This window comes from Arvicanthis niloticus, chromosome 20 (genome assembly GCF_011762505.2).
Source record: "Arvicanthis niloticus isolate mArvNil1 chromosome 20, mArvNil1.pat.X, whole genome shotgun sequence".
NCBI classification, from domain to species: domain Eukaryota; kingdom Metazoa; phylum Chordata; class Mammalia; order Rodentia; family Muridae; genus Arvicanthis; species Arvicanthis niloticus.
This window is the reverse complement of record NC_047677.1, coordinates 47,966,552-47,987,562: the sequence shown is the minus strand read 5'-3', so window position 1 is coordinate 47,987,562 and position 21,011 is coordinate 47,966,552. Positions and strand designations below refer to the sequence as shown.

General features: G+C 56.6%; 2 protein-coding genes across 4 annotated transcripts in view; one reads left to right on the top strand and one right to left on the bottom strand.

Annotated features, from left to right (window-relative positions):
- The window catches only part of Itpr3 (inositol 1,4,5-trisphosphate receptor type 3), a 63,909-nt gene extending 56,155 nt beyond the window's left edge, over nucleotides 1-7,754 (top strand). For both annotated transcript variants that reach the window (XM_034524056.2, XM_034524055.2), the window contains exons 45-58: nucleotides 81-182; nucleotides 326-412; nucleotides 815-925; nucleotides 1,009-1,201; nucleotides 1,291-1,416; nucleotides 1,781-1,953; nucleotides 2,370-2,534; nucleotides 2,911-3,103; nucleotides 3,530-3,634; nucleotides 3,718-3,845; nucleotides 4,413-4,578; nucleotides 5,364-5,524; nucleotides 6,441-6,602; nucleotides 6,976-7,754. In XM_034524056.2, the coding sequence (XP_034379947.1) occupies nucleotides 81-182; nucleotides 326-412; nucleotides 815-925; nucleotides 1,009-1,201; nucleotides 1,291-1,416; nucleotides 1,781-1,953; nucleotides 2,370-2,534; nucleotides 2,911-3,103; nucleotides 3,530-3,634; nucleotides 3,718-3,845; nucleotides 4,413-4,578; nucleotides 5,364-5,524; nucleotides 6,441-6,602; nucleotides 6,976-7,044 (1,941 nt within the window). In that variant the 3' untranslated portion in view covers nucleotides 7,045-7,754. The remainder of the gene's footprint in view (nucleotides 1-80; nucleotides 183-325; nucleotides 413-814; nucleotides 926-1,008; nucleotides 1,202-1,290; nucleotides 1,417-1,780; nucleotides 1,954-2,369; nucleotides 2,535-2,910; nucleotides 3,104-3,529; nucleotides 3,635-3,717; nucleotides 3,846-4,412; nucleotides 4,579-5,363; nucleotides 5,525-6,440; nucleotides 6,603-6,975) is intronic.
- A 680-nt stretch (nucleotides 7,755-8,434) lies between these two features.
- Uqcc2 (ubiquinol-cytochrome c reductase complex assembly factor 2) lies at nucleotides 8,435-20,401 on the bottom strand. 2 transcript variants are annotated; one of them, XM_034524412.2, is made up of 4 exons: nucleotides 20,224-20,401; nucleotides 11,653-11,727; nucleotides 10,867-10,985; nucleotides 8,435-8,607 (listed from the first exon to the last, which is right to left on the bottom strand). In XM_034524412.2, exons 1-4 carry the CDS (start codon nucleotides 20,359-20,361, stop codon nucleotides 8,577-8,579), a joined length of 363 nt encoding a protein of 120 aa, XP_034380303.1. In that variant the 5' UTR covers nucleotides 20,362-20,401; the 3' UTR covers nucleotides 8,435-8,576. The 2 variants fall into 2 exon arrangements, with proteins under 2 accessions (XP_034380303.1, XP_034380302.1); XM_034524411.2 differs by having other exon boundaries at nucleotides 10,916-10,985.
- Between the last annotated feature and the right edge of the window lie 610 nt (nucleotides 20,402-21,011).

The window sequence follows — 21,011 nt, the reverse complement described above, 5'->3', positions numbered from 1 at the left end:
TGGCAGCAGGCGGGGTTGAGTACAGAGACGGTGGTCAGGGCGTAACAGCAAATGCTGTTCCCCCCAATTCCCCCCCCCAGGTGGACGTGATCAAGAAGGCCTACCTGCAGGAGGAGGAGAGAGAGAATTCAGAGGTGAGCCCGCGTGAAGTGGGCCACAACATCTACATCCTGGCACTGCAGGTAACTGAGTCTGCCCGAGGCCCCGCCCCTCAGAGGCCCCGCCCCTCAGAGGCCCCGCCCCTCAGAGGCCCCGCCCCTCAGAGGCCCCGCCCCCGAGGCAGTGCCCATAGCTCTCCAATCCTCTCCTGTCCCGCCTTCTGCAGCTTTCCAGGCATAACAAGCAGCTGCAGCACCTGCTGAAGCCGGTGAAGCGCATCCAGGAGGAGGAGGCCGAGGGCATCTCTTCCATGGTACGGCAGGAGTGGGAGTTTGGGGTTGGATATAGAAGGAGAGCTGCGACTCTAGGTGGGGGGCAGGAATGGGGCTCTGTGGGAATCTGAGGTGAGCAAGGAGTGGTCGGGGACAGAAAGCTGCTGTTCTGGGAGGCCAACCTCGAACCTAGCGAGCTGGGACCCGCGAGACAAGCTGGGGTCTGGGGGTGGGGTTGCAGCAGGACTGGGGTGTAGTGGTGGAACCCGGACAGAGAAATGAAAGCAAGACCTTGGATCTGGAGAAGGTCTGGAATATTCTAGCAGGACCCTAGGCTAGGCTGGGAAGGGCACTTGTCTGATCTGGTTGGGTGGGCTTGGTCTGGGCCGGCTAACTCTGGATGGCTGTGGGGCTGACCCCCATGACCCTGACCCTGCCCCCAGCTCAGCCTCAACAACAAGCAGCTGTCCCAGATGCTCAAGTCCTCGGCCCCTGCCCAGGAGGAGGAGGAGGACCCTCTGGCCTACTATGAGAACCACACTTCGCAGATTGAGGTGTGAGGTGGGAGGCGCTGGGTGCGAGCCGGGGACGGTGAGGGCCTCTGCCCCGAGTGACCAGGTGTCGCCGGGCCAATCAGATTGTGCGGCAAGACCGGAGCATGGAGCAGATCGTGTTCCCGGTGCCCGCCATCTGCCAGTTCCTGACGGAGGAGACCAAGCACCGGCTCTTCACCACCACGGAGCAGGACGAGCAGGGCAGCAAAGTGAGCGACTTCTTTGACCAGTCCTCCTTCCTGCACAACGAGATGGAGTGGCAGCGCCGGCTCCGCAGTGAGGATCAGCGGGCGCCTCCTCCCCTTCCTGGGGCTCCCCTGGGCAGAGGGGCCGTCGGGACCCCTCACAGCGCGCTGTGTCCCCAGGCATGCCGCTCATCTACTGGTTCTCCCGCCGCATGACGCTGTGGGGCAGCATCTCCTTTAACCTGGCGGTGTTCATCAACATCATCATTGCCTTCTTCTACCCCTACGTGGAGGGCGCGTCCACAGGTGAGGCTGCCCGACCGCCCCTGCCCAGAGGGGAGACACGCCCCTGCACTGTCCTGAGGGCTCAGTGCATGCTATGGGGGTCAAGGGGCAGACACACTCTGGCCTCACAGGAGACAGCCTGTGTGTGTGTGTGTGCGCACGCGTGCGTGCATATGTATGCACACGCAGATGTGAGCCAGAGACTTGAGATGCAGGGTGCAGCAGGTACATCAGGTCCTTAAGGAAGGCTCCTGGGAGAGGGAGATGGGGTGGGGGAGGCTCTGGAACTCACACTGGGCCCATGCGAGCTTGAGCCTCCTGCTCACGCCTGCCCCCCGGGTGTGCTGGGCTGGGCCCCCCACTCATGCCTGCCCACCGCCCCCAGGCGTGCTGGGCTCCCCACTCATCTCGCTGCTCTTCTGGATTCTCATCTGCTTCTCCATCGCCGCACTGTTCACCAAGCGCTACAGTGTCCGTCCCCTCATCGTGGCGCTGATTCTTCGCTCCATCTACTACCTGGGCATCGGGCCCACACTCAACATCCTGGGTGCTCTCAATGTGAGTGCCACGGGGCCCTGCGCCCACCCTGCTCACCTCCTGATCCCTCCCACTCTTGGTCCCAGCTCCTTGTGGTCCTAGGCTGAGCCTGTTCTGCGCTCCTCTCTCCCACAAGTGAGGCAGCCAGGACTCAGACGGAAAGGGGCTGCCTGAAGGGCAGAGTGGTCCCCTGAGAGATGGGAAAGAAGTCTTTCCCTAACCAGGATCTGTAAGGCTGGGGGCTTTTCTGTCCAGCCTGCTTTACCTGAGACTCCCGGGGCTTCTCTGAGTTCCAGGAGCCCAGACAGTTCCACCGACACTCTGCCTCTCGGGATGAGTGACATCGGTGTCTCTCATTCCCCTGGGCTGGACTGGCAGGCCTGAGGGTCAGGATGGAAGGTGGGTGCTGATCTCCGTGCTGTGCCCTTTCTACCCAGCTGACCAACAAGATCGTGTTTGTGGTGAGCTTCGTGGGCAACCGTGGCACCTTCATCCGTGGCTATAAGGCGATGGTCATGGACATGGAGTTCTTGTACCACGTGGGCTACATCCTGACAAGCGTCCTGGGCCTCTTTGCCCATGAGCTCTTCTACAGCATCCTGGTGAGCCTGTGGTTGGGCTGGGACTGAGGGGGCTTCCAACCCTAGTCTCCCGAGAGCCTCCAGCTCTCCGGTACGGAGGAGGGGTCAGCCAGACCCGGCAGCCTGAACAGTCACGTGTAACTGTAAGCGGCTTTCTTATCTGTGACGACTCCATGTCCTCAAAGCACAGAGTGATGGGAGCTAGTGTGAGGAACACTTCGCTGGGAGTGGCTGGTGTCCTCCGCCCTCCTGGGACGCCTCTTACAGCTCCCCCTGGTCTTTAACTGGATTCTCCTAGAAGCCTCCCACTTGCTGCATTGCGGCCTGAGCGCTGGCCCCGTTGGCAGAGCCTGTGGGGGCCACCGGGGCCGGGCTCACGGCAGTGCTGTCCTTGCAGCTCTTTGACCTCATCTACCGAGAGGAGACGCTGTTTAATGTCATCAAGAGTGTGACCCGCAACGGCCGGTCCATCCTGCTGACCGCCCTGCTGGCCCTTATCCTTGTCTACCTCTTCTCCATCGTGGGCTTCCTCTTCCTCAAGGATGACTTCATCCTGGAAGTGGACCGGCTGCCTGGGAACCACTCCAGAGGTCTCGGGGACTTCCTTTCTGGGGTGGGTGTGTGGGGTGACAATGGACATGCACAGGTGACTGATGGAAGCAACAGACAAGGCATGCTTATTCCTCTAGGCTCCCTGCCTTCCTCCTGTTGGATTTTGGGGAGGTCTAGCCTACACCAACCTGCATCCCCATGCATGACCTAGCTCACTGCAGTCAGAAGGGTAGGCAGAGCCTTGGCAGCCTTTGGCTCGATCTGCATCTGTCATTCATGCAGAGCTTGGTGTCTGCAGGGGCTGCCTGGGTGCCCAGCCCAGAGTCACAGAGACCCTCCTATCTGTGTGATGGCCTCTGTGTGAGCCAGCAGGGCCAGGAGAGGCCTCCCAGGACAAACTAGAGACACGCTATGATCAGACAGACACTTGGATTTCCTTGTGACCTTGTTGCTGTCATCTCCAGCCAGTACCCTGGGGATGCCACACGGAGCTGCCACATTTATGGGCACATGTAGCGGAGACAAGATGGACTGTGTCTCTGAGGTCTCAGTGCCTGAGATCCTAGAAGGTAAGACTGGTGTCTGCAGGATAGGGTGAGGTGGGTGGGGCAGGATGGGCAGCCCCAGGTCTGAACATACTGACCACCCGCAGAGGACGAGGAGCTGGATAGCACGGAGCGGGCCTGTGACACTCTGCTTATGTGTATCGTCACCGTCATGAACCACGGACTGAGGAACGGTGGGGGTGTGGGTGACATCCTCCGCAAGCCCTCCAAAGACGTGAGCACCTACCCGCCCATCCTGTGAACCCTCCCATACTCAGCCAGTTCCTGTGACACTGTCCAGAGACCCCAGCTTTCTACCCCAGCACACTGAAGATGCTTCAAGGGTCACCACGGCAACCAGTCTTGGCTCTGAGGCTTGGGAAGGTGTGAGCCATCAGCAGCAGTCAGTGGCTTCCTCAGCCCAGAGGGAGGGCAGGGTGAAGCCTCAAGACCTGGCTTGGGCAGCCCGCAGCCCGGTGTCCATCCACTCCCAGTTGTTTAGAAATCATCTCTGGCCAGACAAAGGTTCTGGAATGCGTGAGGCTCAGCATCCTGGCTGCTGACCCAGGAGCTCACAGCCACCCTTCCCTTTAGCCAAGTTAAAGGCGGAGTCAAGCCCTGTTTTGTAGGACTTGCTGCACATGGCGAACCCGTAAGGGCTTCCTCCTGCTCAGCCCTTTCCAAATATTAGCTCATGGCGTCTTTCTGGTTGGCGGCGGGGGTCACTGTTGTCTATAGGCACCCACGTTCTCTCTCGGGGCTCGAGGTGACTCTGTCCTCACGGTGTCCCCTTGCTCTGCAGGAGTCGCTCTTCCCGGCCAGGGTGGTGTACGACCTCCTGTTCTTCTTCATTGTCATCATCATCGTGCTGAACCTCATCTTCGGGGTGATCATCGACACCTTCGCTGACCTGCGCAGCGAGAAGCAGAAGAAGGAGGAGATCCTCAAGACCACGTGCTTCATCTGTGGTGAGGCGCACGCGCGCACGCGCTGGGCTGTGTCCCACTGCGCGGCCGGCGCCCACGCACGCACGCACGCGCTGGGCTGTGCCCCACTGCGCGGCCGGCGCCCACGCACGCGCTGGGCTGTGTCCCACTGCGCGGCCGGCGCCCACGCACGCGCTGGGCTGTGTCCCACTGCGCGGCCAGCGCCCACGCACGCGCTGGGCTGTGTCCCACTGCATGGCCGGCGCCCACGCACGCGCTGGGCTGTGTCCCACTGCGCGGCCAGCGCCCACGCAGGCGCTGGGCTGTGTCCTACTGCACGGCCGGCGCCCACGCACGCACGCACGCGCTGGGCTGTGTCCCACTGCACGGCTGGAGGCTTCTAAGCCATGGCACCCAGTTCCACCCTTGCTGACCTGGCCTGTGCTGCGATCAGCAGGGTCCGGGGAAGCCCCTGCTTTGAGCCTTGGGCCTCCAGGAAAGGAACCTGAGGCCACTGTGCTTTCAGACTTCTGGTTTTTACTCCATTGCTCCTTCTGAACCTAGTCGTGTCCTCAAAGAGTAGCCAGTAGTCCTCAAAGGGCAGGGCTCACTGCAGGCCGTGCTGTTGACCCAGCTAGTTCTGTCGCTGCTGGGCTCAGGGACTCCTGGTGTCCCCAGAGTCCACAGTGCTCTCTGCAGGAGGGCTGCAGTCTGGTATGGTGGTGTCTCCACTGCTAGGCAGCCGGAATAGTGACCGGAACCGCCCGGGCGGAGCTGTTAGAAGCAGTCCCCGTGGTAGCCCTCAGTGGTGGCCCTCCTGTCCCCAGGTCTGGAGAGGGACAAGTTTGACAACAAGACGGTGTCCTTCGAGGAGCACATCAAGCTGGAGCACAACATGTGGAACTACCTGTACTTCATCGTGCTGGTCCGTGTCAAGAACAAGACGGACTACACCGGCCCCGAGAGCTACGTGGCTCAGATGATCAAGGTGAGCGTGTGTGCCTGACCAGGCTCGCTCACATCTGGGAGGACACGCCGCATCTGCTGGCCTTGGCCTGAGGGTGGACAGCTGCAGTTGCTTGTCGGGCCAGCCAAGGAGTGAGGAGCAGCTGGGGCCAGCCCTCGGCTGTGCAAAGCCCTGCTGGCCACCACCCATGGACCTACGCTTCTGCTATGAGGGGAAAGCAAACTTGCAGTGAATCTGTCAGCCCTGGAGAAGCATGGTGAACCAAGGCCCCTGAGGCACAGCAGCAGGTTGGGGCTGGGGGGCAGTGGAGTGGGGAGGCCCCTCTGAGGGGTGTAGAGTCTCCACAGGGCACCTTTTAGAAGATACAGCAAGGGAGAGAACAGCTTCCTAAAGTCAGCATTGTCCCAGCCAGCGAGAAAGCCTGGAAAAGCTTTAAAACACCCGGCTTAGAGGAATTAAACCTAATCTTTCTCATTTTCCAGCCATGGTGAGGAGTTGAGTCTAGAGAGGTCTAAATGTTGGTCTGAGAATTCACAGCTGTGACGGGGAACCAGAAATCTGCTTGGCTCGTGCCCCTCTCTCCTTTCTCTATCCCGGGAAACATGGCTTTCCTTCTCTGGCATGAGTCAGATGCTTGCTCTCCCAGGCTGCCATCTGTGTGACTCTGCTGCTCCCTGAGCACGGGGCATGTTCATCTGCAGCAGCGGAAAGGAGGGACAAGTCTGGGTCTTGGCCTTCCTGCCCCGTGGCTGTGGCAGGGAGCGAGCACAAGGCCTACTGGAGGCCAGGGCCGCCTCATGGAAGGCATCCCGCCTGGGAGAACCCAAGCCAGTTCAGCTTTTCCCGGGACACACTCCCTGCTGGCTGGCTGGTAAAGGGCGTGGCTCTCCCTGAACCACGCCTCACCGCTCCTCACCCTGGCTGTGCTCTGTTCCAGAACAAGAACCTGGACTGGTTCCCACGCATGCGCGCCATGTCCCTGGTGAGCGGCGAGGGTGAGGGCGAGCAGAACGAGATCCGAATCCTACAGGAGAAGCTCGGCTCCACCATGAAGCTGGTATCGCACCTCACTGCCCAGCTCAATGAGCTCAAGGAGCAGGTGTGTCCCCAATCTCAGTGTCCCAAGCTTCGGTACCTTGTGGGGTCGGAGCTGCCGGCGTCGTCATAGGGAACCCTGGTTCAGGTTGAGGCTTACCTACCGAAGGTCCTTTCTGTAGCAGCCAGGAAGGAACGTCCTCTGCGTGTAGTGGCAGCTACCCAGTGTAGCTCCATAGCCCCTCGTGGAGATGCTGTGGTCTCCCAACTGCACCCAATCAAGGGTTTGACTTGCTAACTGAGGACAACCCGGGGGTTGGGGCTGACCATCTGCCGTCAGAGCTGAAGGGTAGCTGGGCCCTCTGGGGAGGACACAGACTTTCACAGTGTCGTGGAGGAGGGAGCTGGGCCCCCTGACGACCACTTGTTTAACTCAGATGACGGAGCAGCGGAAACGGCGGCAGCGCCTGGGCTTCGTGGATGTGCAGAACTGCATGAGTCGCTGAGGAGAGCCAGAGGCCCCCATAGGGAGCCCACTGCACGGAGCACTGCCCTTCCTTCAGGTCAGGTGGCTGGGTGGCCCGTCACTCCCAGAAAGCCAGGTGCCCACCCCACCTCCAGCTCTGCTGGTAGCCTCCTTCCCCCTCCCTTCCTGCCAAGCCAGGCTCTGGCCAGCAGGAGTGCTTCAGAGCAGTCCTGCTTAGTACCCTTGAAGAGACTCTGTTTACCGTAGTGCCTTAAGAGGATGCTAGGTCCTCCAGACTGCTGTCCCCCGAAGCAGTGACTGACATTCCTCAGTGGGCCTCACAGGTGGCTACAAGTGGGCTGCCTCTAACCTCCAAACACTACACTGTGGCTGCCCTCTGCCCGCCCGCCTGCCCGCCGCCTTCCATCCGGGCTGAGGAAGGTGGTAGCCTGCTGTTACTAGCTTCATAGGGCTTTAGTATTTAACTTATTCCCAGGGCCATCCCACCCGCTGTGCCTGTGCCTGCTGGGGACAGTGTGGCCCTGTCCCAGTAGCTGGATGACTCAGGGTGGACCTTGCTCCCAGAACTAGTTTCTCCCCAGGCTCTGTAGGCGAGCCTCCAAAGCCAAGGGACAGTTCTGGGCTGTCTCAAAGTGGCGTTTGACTGCTTCTCTCTGGTGTAATGTTTTACATGTCCCATGTCCTGGGGACTAATGTGTTAACTGCCTTAAATAAATTAATAGAATCCAAGCCCATCGATGGGGTCATGCTTCTGCCTCCCGCACGGCTGGGGTCACAGAGACCAGCACCCTGCTGGCCCGGCCTCCTCTCAGGCTCAGGATGTTAAATGCCACCTACTGCACCCCAAGCCCTGCCGGGCTCCACCTACTGCACCCCAAGCCCTGCCGGGCTCCACCTACTGCACCCCAAGCCCTACCGGGCTCCACCTACTGCACCCCAAGCCCTGCCGGGCTCCACCTGATCCCTTTGCCCACCTGTAGGACATCAGAGTAGGATTTGAGGACCTGACAGAAGTGAGGTTCTAAGCAGTCATAGTAAGGTGGCCATGTGTCTTGCAACCCTTCAGAACAGCCCGGGGCCCCCACCATACTTAGGTAAGGCTTGGCTATAGCTCCCTGTCCCTCAGTCACTCGGGCATGTGCATTCCTAGTGGGCTGGAGGAAGAGACTTGAGCTGTCTCCTGAGTGGGAGGGAGGGCCAGGCAGGATGCCCACATGGTGGCCTCCTTTTCCCTGGGGCTGTTTCCACACTTGACTGGTGCTGAGAATCCTCCCTGGGGCTGCAGACCTCAGGCAGGGAGGGGCCTGTGTCCCCTCTGCTCAGGCGGTGCCCTGGACTATAGGTTATACAGCACCCCTGTTCAGGCTGAGGCACCCTGGGGCAGATGAGTGAGTTCAAACCCAGGAGAGTGGGAGAAACCGGGCAGTTTTATTAAGCATCAGAAGACGCCACAGTCAGGTCCGTGGGCGGTACAGGCCCCGAGTCCAGGCTCTATGCTTCTCCTCGGGCCTCGTGGGCGCAAACTTCTCCTGCACTTTCTTCCACACGCTCTTATTCATCTCTTGAAACTCTTCCAAAGTGTCTGCACAGGGAAAGACAGACAGGCGGATGTCGTCTTACACTTGCCCATGAGGACGGCTCATGGGACTGTCCCCAGAAGAGCATGCTTTGCTTTCTGTGTCCCAGGCAGTGGGTCTGCACTGTGGAGGGGGTTGGCTGTGGTGATAGGAGACGTGGCTGGTGGTGAGGGCCTGTCTCCTTCAGCACCACAGATAGGTACTCCTGCCCCACTCCACATGCACCTGCAAGGACATGGCCAACTTCCCTCCCAACCTGACTGTGCCCTCAGCACTACCAAGGCACACTTCCTGCCCTACACATGCACGCACACACCAAGGAATGGCCCCAACTTTATTCTCAAGCTTGGCCTACTACTGTCTGCATCAGTAGGAGGCAGGTAGAGGGAGGCAAGGTACTGGCTTTGGAAGCACATCAAAATAAGGAGCTGTCAGCAGTGTGGACCCCTGTGGGCTGGATACCCTCACCCCATCCCCACCCAACCCTGAACCCTGCAACCTTACGTTCAACTGCACACCAGGAGAAGAGCAGACTTCCCAGGGTGGGCTTGTGCAGTCTGGGTAACGGACCCAGCACTAGATGGAAAGGCCATCTTCACAATGGCGGCAGGGTGTCTGTGCTGGTGCACACGTGTTTAAACAAGAGCCTTGTTTTAAGAACCACACATGAGCCAGGTGGTGGTGGCCCAGGGGGCAGAAGCAGGTGGATCTCTAAGTTCAAGACCAGCCTAGTCTATAGTTCCAAGATGGCCAAGGCTAAACAGAATCGCTGTTGTAAGTCCCCTGCGCAGGCCGACGGTGTGGCTGGGTGCTTTCCCCTGGGGCGGCCCTGGGTCAGCGTTCTTGCCTCTTCCCACCCAGGCCCGCACAGCCCTACCCCAACAACTGTGGCAGTGGGCAGTGGGCACAGCAGGCCTGCACAGCCCTACCCCAACAACTGTGACAGTGGGCAGTGGGCACAGGGCACCTAGCAGGCCTCTCATGTCTAACCCTGGACAGTAAACCCAGACACTATCACAGCACCATTTAGCTTTCAGGCCCACTTCAACACAAGCCCTAGCTGCCATCACAGTTTATGGGTACTGGCTCCACAGCAGCCTGGAGCACCCGCCCGCCATGTGGCAGGCACTGCAGCGCCTCCCGCTCTGCGACTTTCCCAAGTCCACATTCCTACACAAGGCGTCCAGGGTGACATGGGGCTGGGGACGGCTACTATCCTCTCCAGGGCCGCCCTGCAGACCTGGCTGCTCCTGTGTGGTGTGGGGAGCCTTATTTGGGTGGTACTGGTCCCAAACAACTTCAACAAAAACACGAGGCCTGCTGTGCACACATTGTCGGGGTTTCTGGGGCTGACTGGAAGCCAGACCAACAGTCTCCACGCTCCCCGGCTGCCTGGCCAGAGGCTTCCTGAGGTCTGGCAGAAGGGGGAGGACAAGATGGCGGGAACATCTGTGCTGAGTCCACTCTCAGATCCCTCACAGACACCACATCACAGACACCCCTTCACTGCTGGTCATGCATGCTTAGGGGTGTGGGAGTAAACTATCAGAGAGACACCTGCCCTCCTGAGAGTCAACACTGACACAGCACATGACATTCCCAGGTTCCCATCTGCCCAGAAGGGCAAGAATTCTAGAAAGTCGAATCTTCATGGCCAAGAGGAAGGAGAAATTTCTGGAGTACCAGGCAGGCAACGTTCAGGGCCCTACCCTCTCAGAAAAGGTTAGCCTATTTTTATAGACAATATCCTTGGCAATAAAAATAGCAGTTTTCCAGCCCCTACCTGCTCTGACCCTTTCCGTGACAACAGAAATGGGGAAGTGAGGAGGGGTGGCTGGCAGGGGCTTCCTTCCTACGAGCTGGGTTCTAGCCATGACTCCCAAACAGACCTCGTTAGCCGCATATCAAACCTGCAGACCACGTCTCCTGGGACAGATAACTCACAGGCGGATATCCCCATACTCATTCACTGAATGGCCTTTTGTTTTAATTAAAAGCCTCATTGTTTACAAAGCCCCCTTAGGACCATAAAAATAAAATTATTTTCCTTCCAAACTGAATCCAATGACTTCCAATTTGGCTAAAATGTTCCCAGCCACCAGCCTTGAATTAAAAGCACTACAGATGACTCTGTCTTCTAAATAATGCCTTTGACCTTTTCCCTATTGTGTGGCTCAAACATACGAGCCTTGGAGCCCAGGATCTCCTCTGGGCTACTCAGACTCTCCATCATGCAAAACTGCCTTATTAGGCAAGCCTCTCACCTGGTTGGTGAGAGCGAACCAAGCAGGGAGGGCAGTGACGCCTTCATACCTGTGGACAGGATCAGCTTGTATTCCTCCACCGACAGGCCACTGAAGCTGGTGTCTCTAGGACGAGGGTACTGACATGGGCAGGAGAGAGGAGACACATTAGTTCTGCACACACTGGCCTTCCTCTGGCAGCCTGCAGTTTACCTGACAATGGGGGACAGCGCCATCTGGAGGCCAGGACTCACAGGAGCCACGCCTGTGGAGCTCTTAGCAGGCCCAGGACGCTGCCCTCTGACTAAGCAGCTCCCAGGTGGAGCCCACACCGGTAGCTGGTATTGGAAGGAATGCCCTCGGGCACACGGCCTCTTCCATTTGGCCATGTCTACTTGTGGAGCTCCTGACATATTTTTCAAGTCTTGGAAAGACTACACTCGGGGAATCTGACAGTAACCATGCTGAGGCTGAGGACTGGCAGGAGTGTCCTAGGACTCCATCTTTGTTAGCGTGTGACACCAGTTCCATCACTGAGTGAGAAGTATGAACAGGAACCTGCGCTGGCGCGCGCACACACAAACACAGCACACACACAAGCACGGTGCGCACACACAAGCACGGCTCTTATTCAGAGGACCTTTTGAGGCCTCTGCCAGGCACCACTGTCGGCTTAGCTGAAAGTACGGGTTACATCTCAAAGTCACAAAACACAATTCTTTACAAACGCTGTATAATCAGGTTTGTCCCGCCTGTTCTGATTGGTCCTCCCCTCAGGCTGGGATACAAAGGCTTGTGCCCACTCACCTTGTGCTTGTAGTAGTTTGAATGCAGTCGTGCTAAACTCTCGTACATCTGATCACAGGCCTCGGGCTCTGCAATCTGAAAGACAGCGTGTCCCCAGGGAAGTTAGCGGAGGAGGTGGGCCCCACACTGCACCCAGACCTTGAGGGAGGGCTATTTGTACAATGTATTCACAGAGGAGGGCACTGGTGTCCCCATGTGCCTGTGGGAAGCAAACCTCCCTGTAGCTCCATGGATGGAAAGCCCCGCCTCACCCGCCCCCGACCTGCAGGATCTCTGCGCCCTCAACAAACAAAAGCCTTCAGCAGCTCTCTGCACACCATGCCAGGTGTGGGTAGTAAAGAGATGCTGGGGGCAGTGTGGGCTCCAGGGATCCTGAAAGCAGCTCTAGTGACGGCAGGGAAGAAAGGCCCTCCCAGGGAAAGGGACCCTGTAAATGAGGAGAGGACACAGGGTGCTGCCATGGAGCTGAAGAGCACCCGGGGCTGCCTGAGGCCCAGGGGCACCAGAAAGCCTGCTCGGAAAGAAAGCAAGCTTTGTGAGCCGAGGTAAGTATGAAGTGGATTAATTATTCTTTTATGAAAGACCAACAACAATAAAGGCAGCAAGGAAACCTCCAGCATGTCCATCTCTACTAAGCAAGGAGCTGCTAAGACCTCAAGGGAGAGAGCCAACCAGGGCTCGGGGCACACCTGTAATCCCAGGACTTGGGCAGGGTGGAGTGTGAAGTCAGCCTGGGCTACATGGAGAGCTCCAGCAGACCCTGGACTATGGAGGAGACACGGCTTTGAGAGGAAAGGAGGCCAGGTTGCAAAATGGGTGAACCAAGCAGGACCAAAACCAGGAAGAAAGCACAGAACAGGCACCAGGCGCGGAAAGTGCAGGGAGCCAGGCTTTCTATCCTCAGGCCTTCACTCTTTAACCCTTCCCTTTCTGCACCCCTGCCGTTTGTCTATGCACCTCATTACACTCCTCTGCCAGGACTTCTGAAGAACAAAACTCTTTTATAGTTTTCCCAGAATTCAAACGATGGCTTTTTTCTCCCCTGACTTAAATCCTTTCTCGAAGAGTGAGCATATAAATAAATCAGGAGATGAGCATCTCAGCGAGGCAGCCTTCTTCTGCCTGTGTCAAATGAGGTCCCAGCTCTAAGCCGACACAGCCCCAGCCCTGCCTGCCTTCCTACAGATGTACCCCTGCTCAAGGCTGGCAAGGGCTGTCCAGGAGGCCACCAGGAGAGGGGGCTGTGGACTGACACTGGAGTGAACTGCATAACTAAGACATTAAAACAGAGGAAGACATGTGGGGCTGGCATCTCCCTGACAAGGGCCTGCAGGACAGAAGGTGGCAGCCATGTCCTCCCAGGAGGGAATACTTGGCACACTGCTGATGCTGCTTCCTTTGGGGGAGGGGGTGGATGTGGTCAGGGTCTCTGGAGTCCTGGCTGTCCTGGAACTCACTGTGTAGACCAGGTTGGCACTGAAGTTACAGAGATCCTCCGTCCCCTGCCTTCTGAATGCTGGAATTAAAGGTTTGCTATTATGCCTGGCAGCACCCTGCTTCTTGAACAAGCGTGGGTAACGAGCCACACAGAACATGGAGGCAGAGCACACGAACCCCAAGCTCTTGGCCTCGGACACAGAATGCACCATCTCCACTCAGATATCAGGACACAGGGGCTCCCACTCCTAACTGCAGTGCTGGGCACGGATCCTTGGGGCTCACTGGCTGACCTGCTCAGCCTACACAGAGCCTACAGGGGAGAGAGAGAACCTATCTGAAAAAAACAAAAAAACAAAAAACAAAAAAAACAAAACAGGAAGGGAGGGAGAAACAAAAGGGTGGACAGACAGACAGTACTTGAGGACTGACAGCAGAAGCTGCCCTCTGCATGTGCAAATGTACATGCACACTCAGCCCCATATCCACAGCTGCACTCACAGACAGCAGTCACAGAATGTCTAACACCAACAGGAAAGGTCATTTCCTCTGCTGGGCTCGCCACGCTGGGCCGACTGTCCGCGTACAGACTCTAAGCCTGCACAAGCATCTGCCTGCACAGCCTCTGTGCGAGCGGAGGCCTCACAGGAAGCAGGGTCTCTGGCTGCAGGGACAGTGGGGCAGCTGCCTGGGCGGGATCCTGGTACCATTGCTCACCAGCGACAAGATGGTCACATCTTGTCCCAGACCTCTGCCCATTCACTTTAGGCTGACACGTCTGTATCACTCACGACTATCTGGTCATTTACAAGGCTCTGTCATCAACACCACCCCTAACTCGGGCATGTGTTTGCTGAGATTCTAGATGTTCTCTCATGTGACCATTCAGGACAACTGATGCTAATACAATGCCGTTGTCTAATAATCCGTGCCCACATTCCAATCCTGGGCACTGTCTGGGGAAACCCTCGCAGGGCAGAGCTCTACCCACTGTGGTGCACTGTCCTGTGCCGTGGTCACCTTTTGTCCTATGCCTCACTCCGTTTCCATCTTTCCTGCACTGCCACTTTATAGGTTTACTGGTGAACCCGACTTTAAGGGGGGTGATAATAAGCCCACCTCTGAGGGCAGCATCAAGTTGAAGGAGGTGACAGAGCCAGTGTGTGTGCGATGAGCGGTGCTGAAGCCTGCACCCCGACAAAAAAGCGAGAGCGCTGCCCACCAACACAGAGCGCGCGGTGTGCGGTGTGCAGTGTGCTGCGTGCAGCCTGCACAGGGGGGCCAGGGAAGACTGCAGAAACATCCCAGCTGGAACACGGCCAGGAAGGACCCAATGAGTGTGCATGAGTGGCCAGTGCCACTCAGGTAGGAGTGTTACTGGGGCAATGCAGTGAGAACTGGACCTGGCCTGGCCACCCCTGGGCAGCCAGTTAGCATCCCATGGTCAGGCAGAGGCTCTGCAAAAGGCTGCTCTCATGGCTGCTCACCTGCACCTACCCGCCCACCATCCGGCTGCCATCCTAGTGCCCGGCAGGGGCAGCCCGCACAGCAACAGATCTGAGCCCCAGCGGTGGCCCCTGCAGAGGCTGCCTGACAGGATAAGCACAAAGAACAGAGCCACCCTTACAACTGTAAGACCTGAGTGCAAAACTGAGCTGAGCCTGAGAACCTCAGCCTCCTCAGTGCCCTCTGTCCCTCAGTTTGTAGGCAGGGATGGTGGCACAGGTCTATCATCTCAGAACTCAGGAAGTAGGGGTGTGGTGAGTTCAAGGCCAGCCTCGGGGGTCTAGATGACACAGTGCAGTATTACCTGTCATCTGATTTCCCACTAGGTCAGGTGTTTACAGAAGGCTGTAAAGCTGCCCAAGGAGAGACAGCAAGCAACAAGCCCCACTCCAGGATCCGTGTTGTATCTAACTCCAGCTCAGCAATTAAAAATCCGTCTTATTTGCTCCTAATGGCTCCCAGTGAGACCCCAGTCTCGATCGCTAAGCCTGTCCTGTGCCTACCTGCACCTTACCTTCCACTCACAGACTAGCACACACACTCTGGGACCTGGGACACCCAGCATCTCTCACGAAACCCTACGGGTTTTTAGCAAAGACTCTGACACGCAAAGCTTTAAATTACCTGGACTTGCATTTGCACCTAATGAGATTACAGACATTTTGGGACAAAGCCGCACATGGGCGTTATGAAAAATTCAACGCTGTTCCCCACACGTGAATGAAATGGAGGCTCCCAGACGAGCGCCCTTCACAGCTCCATCTCGCTCCCCACACTTCCCTGCTCAGCCGTCAGTAAATTTCTCTTTACCATATTAAACTTTTATATATACAAATCTACGTTGGTGCCGCAGGCATTGATTTCCATTTTCAAAATTGAATTTTGGGTGGTGACAGCAATTCGTACAGCGGCCCCTATTCCAGTGACACAAGGGAAGCATAAGCACATTGGGGAAGTGCCGCAGACGGCTCTGCTAATGAAGGTGGCGCTGGATCTGGGCCAGGAGGCTCTACAAGGAGAAGGGTCCCTGACTCCGTAATGAACTTCTGACAGGAACCACGCTGACTTGGAGCACATTCCTGTCAGTGGAACTGGATGTCTATTTCTTGAGCACCTACTAAGGAGAGCGCACTGGAGAATCAGACTGTGAGGGACACAGAGGAGTAGCAGCCAGCAGTCCAGGAGGGGACAAGAAACGAGTGCACTAAAACCCAACCTGCCTTGAGCTGTGTGGAGCTGAGTGGCAGTCGGCACAGCAGCATTGCAGGACAGGACAGGACAGGACAGGACAGGACAGGACAGGACAGGTGTGGGCGTGAGGGTGGGGAGTCACACAGGCAGAGCAGACAGTCCCTAACTGTCTGAGCTTGAGCAGCATGGGATGGGTGGGCAGAGAGAGGGCACAGGACCAGTCAGGTTTCTGGTGTATGGAGTACAGCAGTCCAAAGTCATTGGGCCTCGAAGATTAAGAAAGACTTAAATTTTGAAGGTAGAGCAAGGGCCTGTGAGGGCAGGGTACTGAGGCAGGCTGGGAGGCCAGGACACCTGGACACCAAGGGTTGGCAGGTACTAAAGGCCTGGAGTTGACGAAGTGGGGACCACTACTGGATGCAGCCATTCACCCCTCTGAGAGGAGCAGCTGCACTTCTACACACTTACACACTTACACACACACACACACACAAAACCAACACAGCTCCCCACTCCAAACCAAGGGTAAAAATGACAGTGACACTCAGTCTATGCTAACACCGCTCTCCTCACACCCCATTGTTGTAGTGCCTGCAACATGCAGAGAGTACACGCTGTCCTTAGAGCATGTCCCCAAAGTCTGACTCACACTGAGATGCCTTCTCTGTGGCTGTCACGTGCCAGGCAGCCCCACTGAGGCACCGAGACCAGGCCTCACCTGGATGACTACACTCACTCATGCCTTGGATCCTTTAGGAGGAGATGCCGGCACTGTTCCTTGCTAGAAACTCAGCAAAGCTTGGTATCTCTCTCTTTGGGCCATCCTCCAACCCTCTGTAAGACACAAGGGCCACAGCCTGTATGGCAGGACAGGCAGCCCTCACCCCGGGCAGCAGCAGCAGGATCTGCAGACCATCCCCATTCCCCAGTGGCCGAGCAGAGCTCCCAGCCACCCTGCACCTGACATCTCATCAGCAGGATCCACTCTTCTTCGCCTGCAGTTAAGTCAATAAGCACAGCTGTCTGCCCTTCCCCCACTCCAAGACTCATTTGTGAAGCGAGGTGCAGCAGGGAAAGAGAGCTCTTAAGAAAACTGTGTTCAGAGTAGACCAGACCCATAGCCACCAACTTCAAAAGGGAACAAGCACAAGGTGGTGGGTGTTCCCTGTGTTCCGGCTCCCCGCTGGTACCCCTCACAGTGGGGTTAGGGTGGGTAGAGAGATGCCCCCAAGGCCAACCTCTGGCTTATACGGAGGCAGAGGGCTGTGTGCTCAGGTCTGTAGTCTGAATTATTAATTGGCCTCCAGCAAGCCTGGCCTTTCTGCACTGGTGTCCCACTGAGGACCACCTTTCTTCTTGTTGCACTGGGGAGGTAGTGACTGGGGCACAGAAAAGGAAGTGGGCCTCAAGAGTTTAACTCCTTGCCCCAACTGCTGTGATCCAGAAGGTCTGACAGTGAATCAAGGGAGGGAGGACTTGATACTTACAGAAGAAACCTAACAGGAGGGCTCTCAAGAGGATTGATAACAGGGCACCTGCTGAGACCTGGGCAGCAGACCAGGGCACAGAGGCTGGGCTGTACAGAGGCTGGGTTGTCTACTTGTCTCTTACTGTCAAGGAACCTGAGTCAATGGTTTTACTTTTCTGATTAGATTTCGATATCTGTAAAACTCTGGACAGAGATGGCTTCCTTACCCGGGGGGCCCCCAAAGGGTAAAACCGGATGAGACATGCCAAGTGTTCTATGCACCTTGTACTGCGCGTGTTAGGTCACAGGAAGCTAAGAGGCCAAGGATGCAGGTCTCAGCAAGGCTGCTCAGCACAGCAGCCTCCGCCCCCTCCAGCTCCACTTTCTGGACAAGTGGAGAAGAGGTGGGGGTCACAACCATCAGCCACTCCCAGGTCTCATCCGCCTTCTACTGTGGGTTTAATGAAGCGTCTCTCAGAGCCACCTTCCCTTCCCAAGGTCTTTCCTAAGTGATCCGGGGGCGGCAGAGGGAGTGACTCACACTCTGTTCCCTGTCCCAGCCAAGGACTGCTCCCTCCAAAAATTATCACCACGATTTACTAAGCCCAAGCAGGCTCAATTTCAGGTGACATCAGGATGAGCTACGACAGAGGTCCTGAGTAATGTGCTCACTGCCACCACGACGCCCTGGCTCACTCCCTCCAGAACACATCCATCAGCCATGGCGGGACCTCTGGTGAAGCTGACCTGCATTTACAACTATGACTCAAGTCTGTGTGGGCCTCAGCTGATCAGAATCTGTGTCCCTAGGTGGTGACAAAGCATGACAACTCCCAAAGAGAAAGCTCTCCCCTCCCTGCTGGCTGTCTTACCCTAACAATCAAATAGGTGAACGCCAGTTTCTCCTCCTCTGGCATCTAGCCTCCTCTGGGACTGAGGACTGGATGGTGCCTGTGTCAGCAGGGCCTAGGGACCCACATACACAGACGCTCTGGACCAGTGAGTATACACACAGGACAGTCTGCCCTCTCACCTCACCACTGCCTCCAGCAACTTTACCGCTGCATCTGGAGATGACCGGCCTCACAGACGACGGCCTCACTTGGATGCTTCTGTGTACCGAGAACCGCATTAGACATGGTGTGTGAGTCAGGGTGGGGGCTTCATCTCTATTCCGCAGGAAGCTCATACTACAAATTAGGGAGCATAGCCCTAGAAAGGCTGTGGGGTTTGCCTCGTGATCCATACGATATGGGTCAGTGAAGACCACCAGCCCAGGGTGAGGTCCCTGGGCCAGACCCAACATCCATGTGACAATCAGCAGTGTGGTCATGGGGTGGCCACTGGTGCTGTCTCACTCACGAGTGGGCTGGTTCAGCTGGTTCCTGCTTTGGCAGATCGTGGTCCATCTCACAGGTCATCTGGCTGCCTATATGTGCTGGGCATCTCCGTCCTCACCTCTGACCTCTTGCCTGAGCCTGGTGCTCAAATAACCTCCTGCCTACTTGACATTCCACATGGAAGTCGGTCTGCTCAGCATCTTGAGTTTAAAGCCTCTAACATCAAACGTGCGATGTACTTCCCACACCCCACCTGCTCCTCCGTCTAGTCGGTCCCCGTTTGAGTAAATGGCACCCAGCTGCTCAAGCCAAAAAAAGAAAAGGAGGAGAATCCAGGCGCTGTCCTTGGTTCCTCTCCTTTACCCCACATCCAGGACCCACACATTACAGACTGCTCTGTTACTTCCGTCTCCTGTGCTGCCACCCTCATCCAAACCACCGCCAGCATCTCTCTCTCTTCTGTTGCTACCTCAGCAGGCTCATCTGCAGCTCCTTGTTTTCATTTGCCACAGCACCAGAGTAACCTCTGAAAATTAGGGCACATCAGTCCCCGGACTAAAAGTCCCCCCCCCCCCCGTGGCGGCTTCTCACTGGCTTCCTGGTAAGATTTGACTTCTAACGCAGGGCTGGAGAGGTGACTGGGCAATTAAAAAGAACCTAAGTTCGATTCCTAGTACCCACACGGTGGCTCACAACCACTTATAACTTCAGTTCCAGGGGAATCCAACGCCCTCTTCTGGCTTCAGTGGGCACTGCACTAACGTGGTACACAGACATATCTGTAGGTAAAATTAAAAAAAAAAAAAATGAAGACAAAAATAAAAAATAAAAACAAAAAACCCCAAACCATACCCTGTATGGTGCCTGGCTCCTGCCTTCCTTCAGCTTCAAACCATAGCTGTGGACATGCCACTCACTACCTGTAGGCTTGCTTTCTTTTCTGTAATATGCCAGTCTGGTTTTCTCTGAAGTGCCTGGCCGCCGTTCCCAAAGAGCAGTCAGTGTTCACTGTCTTCCTGACTCAAGTCCTACCTATGTGTAACTTCCCCAGGCAAGCGTCAGGAACCCGACTAATGTTACATTTACCACGATCAGAGTACTCTTTGGGACTGTCGTATGCATTCTGTTCCTCGTGTCCTGAATGAGAATTCAAAGCCACACGGAGTAAGACCCCATCTAATTCACTGCTGTCCCTGGAACCTAGTTCTCCCAACATGGCCATGCTTGATAAGGGAACCTACACCAGAGTGGGGCGAGAAGGTCTACTACTCACACAAGGGACCTGTGTGGAGGGCAGTGAGGCTTGGCTGGAGGTTTCTGGGGCTAGACTGGGCTCACAAACACAACCTGGGGCTAGACTGGGCTCACAAACACATTAATGTTATGGAAGAAACAAGCCCGCCTTACAATTTGATTCTTTAGTGGCATCTGGACCTTAGGGGCGCTTCACTGATCACTACACGGTGCAGACAGGGGAGAGAAGTGAGAAGGCGTCGCACTCCGCAGCTAGCTGCAAGATGATGGGTACCTCGCACACGTGCAGCCGGGCAGAGAGGCTGACGCATGCGCAGACCCCCCACCCTCGCCGGCCCTCACTCCGACGTCCCCAACCTCCTCCCCTCCGGTCACCTGGGTGTTCTCTCCCTCCCGAAAGGCCTGTGCTACCCGCTGCCGCAGGTAAGCGCCCAAGTCCCGGCCCCGTTTGGTCTCGTCCACTGGCCATTCCTCACAGAGCTTAAGGAAACGCCGGTAGCGGAGAGCGGCCATCTTGGGCCCCGCTTGCCCCGCCCCTCGGGGGAGGAGTCAAGATCGCGGAGAGCGCGTGCGCACTAAGGCGCGCCGGCCTCCCCGCGGACATGCGCGGTTCTGCCAACGGCCTGCCGCCCTCCAGGCAGGGGCGCTGCTCACCTTTGAGAGTGAGGTCTGCGCTCTTCAGATTCTTCGTCCTGGAACTCGCCCAGCTCCCTGGGGACAGCTTTGCTCTTCGGTTTCAATGACTTCACAAGCTCGAGACTAAAAAAGCTTCCCCTGAGACTTCTGGTGTTTTGCATAAGCGGAACATTTGCATGTAAATACAGGTTGTTATTGGATGGAGATGCGTTTGATCTTAATGTCTGGCGTGTGTGTACACACACACACACACACACACACACACACACACACACACACACACACACACACACACAGGGCTGCCCCACTCTCACACTCAGTACCCTGTACTTATCTCTACCACGTGGACAGTTCTTCAGCTACGTCTCCAGCCTCCCGACCACATGGCTCACCACATGCACAGGTTTCCTATGAAGTACCAAAAAACGTTGCTGCATCCTGGAAATCTTTTTTTTTTTTTTTTTTTTTTTTTTTTAATTTTTTAAAGTGTGTTTTCTTTATTTTTATATGTCTGAGTGTTTACCTGC

Excerpts from the sequence above, each read along its gene's own strand:
- Uqcc2 (XM_034524411.2), bottom strand. The coding sequence starts at position 20,361 with ATGGCCGCTCTCCGCTACCGGCGTTTCCTTAAGCTCTGTGAGGAATGG. Across the intron at positions 10,986-11,652 it reads CAAACTACTACAAGCACAAG|TACCCTCGTCCTAGAGACAC; the intron begins GTGAGTGGGCAC and ends TGCCCATGTCAG. Across the intron at positions 8,608-10,915 it reads CAAGCTGATCCTGTCCACAG|ACACTTTGGAAGAGTTTCAA; the intron begins GTATGAAGGCGT and ends TTCCCTGTGCAG.